Raw genomic sequence first — 2,940 nt, forward strand, 5'->3', positions numbered from 1 at the left:
TTTGACTTGTTTTTAGTGTATATTTGTGGACTAGTGGATATTTTTGCACTTAGGGGGTTCTATAATAGCCTGTTTTGCTTCTTTTTTTAATCCAGGAAGTCTAATAACACAGTTTATAGGGGCTTCAAGGGGCTGGAAAACCATAAATAACACAAGAAGTTAAAAAATGTTGCAGGAAACATGAAGAAAACACACAAAAAGATCGATGAGGATAGGAATATTTTCCCAAGGCGCACAGAAATCATTTCATAACTGTGCAACCCACCCATGAGTCACGACATGTTTGGATTGAGAAATCCAGAGACTAATTCAGCTCCTAGTGGATCAGGAGGTAGAGCCCKTGGACGGTTGGAGCTCTGGTATGTGATCCAAAGTACAACCGAACCAGAACCAGACCGTGTTGAAACAAAATCAACATTAATCCGAATTAGCTTCAGATTTTTTTTTTAACTCTTTTTAAATAAAAAAAAAAGTTGTAAACCGGTTGGAAGCAGGTTTACAACTGTAAACCGGTTAAAATGCTTGTTTAGCAAGTCAAGTTTATAGCAAACTTAATTCGTAACAGCGGCAGTGAGTAGTGGCACTTCCGGTGGGGCCACTGCCGCCGTTACACTTACACTACCATTATGAATGTAGAAATATATACTTTTTAAAGGAGCAGTACAATATATATATATATATATATATAGGGACAGAAATGTACAAAAGACAACAAACTTGCGATAAATTGGGACTTACCCGCGATGGTCGAAAAAACGCCTAACTAGCTTTGAGCTAGTTAGCATTAGCCTCAACCGCCTTTGGTAAATGCGGGGGGGCTGACTACAACTTTTGCCTGACGGAAAAGTCCCGAGAAAAAGACTACAAAAATTATATAAGATTAAATAATTTTGCAAAGATAACATTTAAGAACTGTATTAACGTATTTATGGTCAACTTGATTTTTTATTTTTTTTTAATTGACTTTAGCTACATTACTTTCAGGGTGTGGGTGTTTTTATTTTCACCTGTAAGATTTGCTGCATCTTCCTGCATGTACCCAGAAAAGCCAAGGCTGGAGTTTGATACAAAACTGCAGTTACAGATCATTTTAAATAAATTAGATAATTATAAAAGGTTAGTTTTTCCAATAAGCACACAGAAACCCAACACAACTCGTTTTGAGTCAGTTACACAACGTGAAGTCACCGAGTTCAGTACCAGCAGGAAGAGCTGCTTTCCATCGTTTACAGTTCCTGGGCCAAACCCAAACACTCCCTCTCCTCCTGAAGGTTATTCTGAGCGTACGGACAGACTTGGACACCAACATTAGGCTGCAAGACTACTTTATTGTGTTTGCAATCYAACAAGGAGACAACAAGGGTAACAAAAACATGAAGGTATGCACCACGGTGTCAATGCGACGATGTTACAAAGCAAAACGTTACAAATGGTAACGAGCTCATCAGTTTCTTTTTTTTTGTTTTTTAGTCATTAAAAAAATGTTAAAAAACATGGAAAAAAAWAAAAAWAAAAAAAAACGCAGCCGTTACTACCACGAACATTTATTAACAAAAAAAAAAAAGTTGTAAACGGGACGATCTCCGTCGCCTAGCGTTGGCGGTTGGTCTGGTTCTCCCCAGGGCGATGCTGACGAGTCGCAGGATCACGAGGAGGTGGGGCTTCCTGCCTCGCTGCTCTCGCTCGCCTGCCGCTGCAGCACCATCTCCTTGGCGTAGCAGGTGATCTGACCGGTCGTCACGCCGCCCAAGACCCCCGCCCTNTGTGAAGCTCTTTGAACTGCCTTGTTTCCACGCTAATAAACCACACCGCTGCTGCAAGGCGTTTTATTTACGGCTTCTGCTGCAATCAGACGTGCAGAAACGCCGCATATCCTCACCACTTCTGCTTTCTCCTTCCTTCTCTGTCTCCCTTCAGGCTTCAACAACCGCGAAGTTTACAACAAAGTCAAGAGCGGCTACCGGATGGAGGCGCCCAGCAAATGCCCCGGCTTCATCCACGGCATCATGCTGAAATGCTGGCAGGAGCAGCCAGAGAACAGGCCCGCCTTCAAACACCTCAGGGACATGCTGGAGAGAAGCTGCTATGAGCTGGAGTCGCCACCAGGGGGCAGCAGGGAGCAGTGACCTGGACACAAACATGGCCGCTGCTGTGGCAGAGAAGTGAAATACGGTAGTTTCCCGGCCAAAACGGRGACTGGACCGGCCGCTTTTACAGCTTTAAAGACGCTTCACATCATCACGACAAGAACAGAATCTGAACCAGGGGTGTCCAAAGAACGGCCCGGGGGCCATTTGTGGCCCTCAGAACAATTTTGGGCGGTCCTTGATTATTATTCAAGAATACTCTAAATTTGAAGTTTTTACTAAGGCAGTTTTTTTTTTGTTTTTTTTTTAAAGGAAGATACAATTAAGATCTTAAAATGGAAAAAGTTAAGGGCAACACACAGTATTCACCCATGTTTTTGCTTCACTTTCCTGGAATTTAATGTAATTTATTAATAACAGGTACAAAAACATCCAGTGACCAGGCTTGGGCCTGACCATTTAGTAAACCTGGCAAAATGAAAACTAAAGACAAAAACAAATCTAGAAAAATATGAATCTGAAATATGGTTTGTTGTTTCAAATATGGCAAACATGCGAGATCCTTTTTTTTCATTTAAACTCTGTAATAATTGTCAACAGAAATCTGACAATCACTGTAGAGTTACATTAAAATATGAGTTGATTTTATAATTTATTTAGCAGGCGAAAATAAAAAAACAAAATAGTTTTTACAATTAAAATACTMAAAATGTTGTGAACCYTAGAATAGCTTCATCTTGACTTTTACGGCCCAAATGTAAAGTTTGGACGCCGCTGATCTAAACTTTGCTGAAAAGGCTGCTGAATATTATTAATAAACTTTTACACTACTAGTGGAGATGTTTAAAATGTG

At 40.6% G+C, this 2,940-nt stretch overlaps 1 protein-coding gene across 1 annotated transcript in view; it reads left to right on the forward strand.

The window, feature by feature from the left end:
- The window catches only part of LOC103461925 (protein-tyrosine kinase 6), a 26,235-nt gene extending 23,301 nt beyond the window's left edge, over nucleotides 1–2,934 (forward strand). Inside the window, 1 exon segment of the mRNA XM_008404325.2 lies at nucleotides 1,918–2,934. Within this exon segment, the coding sequence (XP_008402547.2) occupies nucleotides 1,918–2,126 (209 nt within the window). The 3' untranslated portion in view covers nucleotides 2,127–2,934.
- Nucleotides 2,935–2,940: the final 6 nt, after the last annotated feature.

Source organism: Poecilia reticulata, linkage group LG2, assembly GCF_000633615.1.
Source record: "Poecilia reticulata strain Guanapo linkage group LG2, Guppy_female_1.0+MT, whole genome shotgun sequence".
NCBI classification, from domain to species: Eukaryota; Metazoa; Chordata; class Actinopteri; order Cyprinodontiformes; family Poeciliidae; genus Poecilia; species Poecilia reticulata.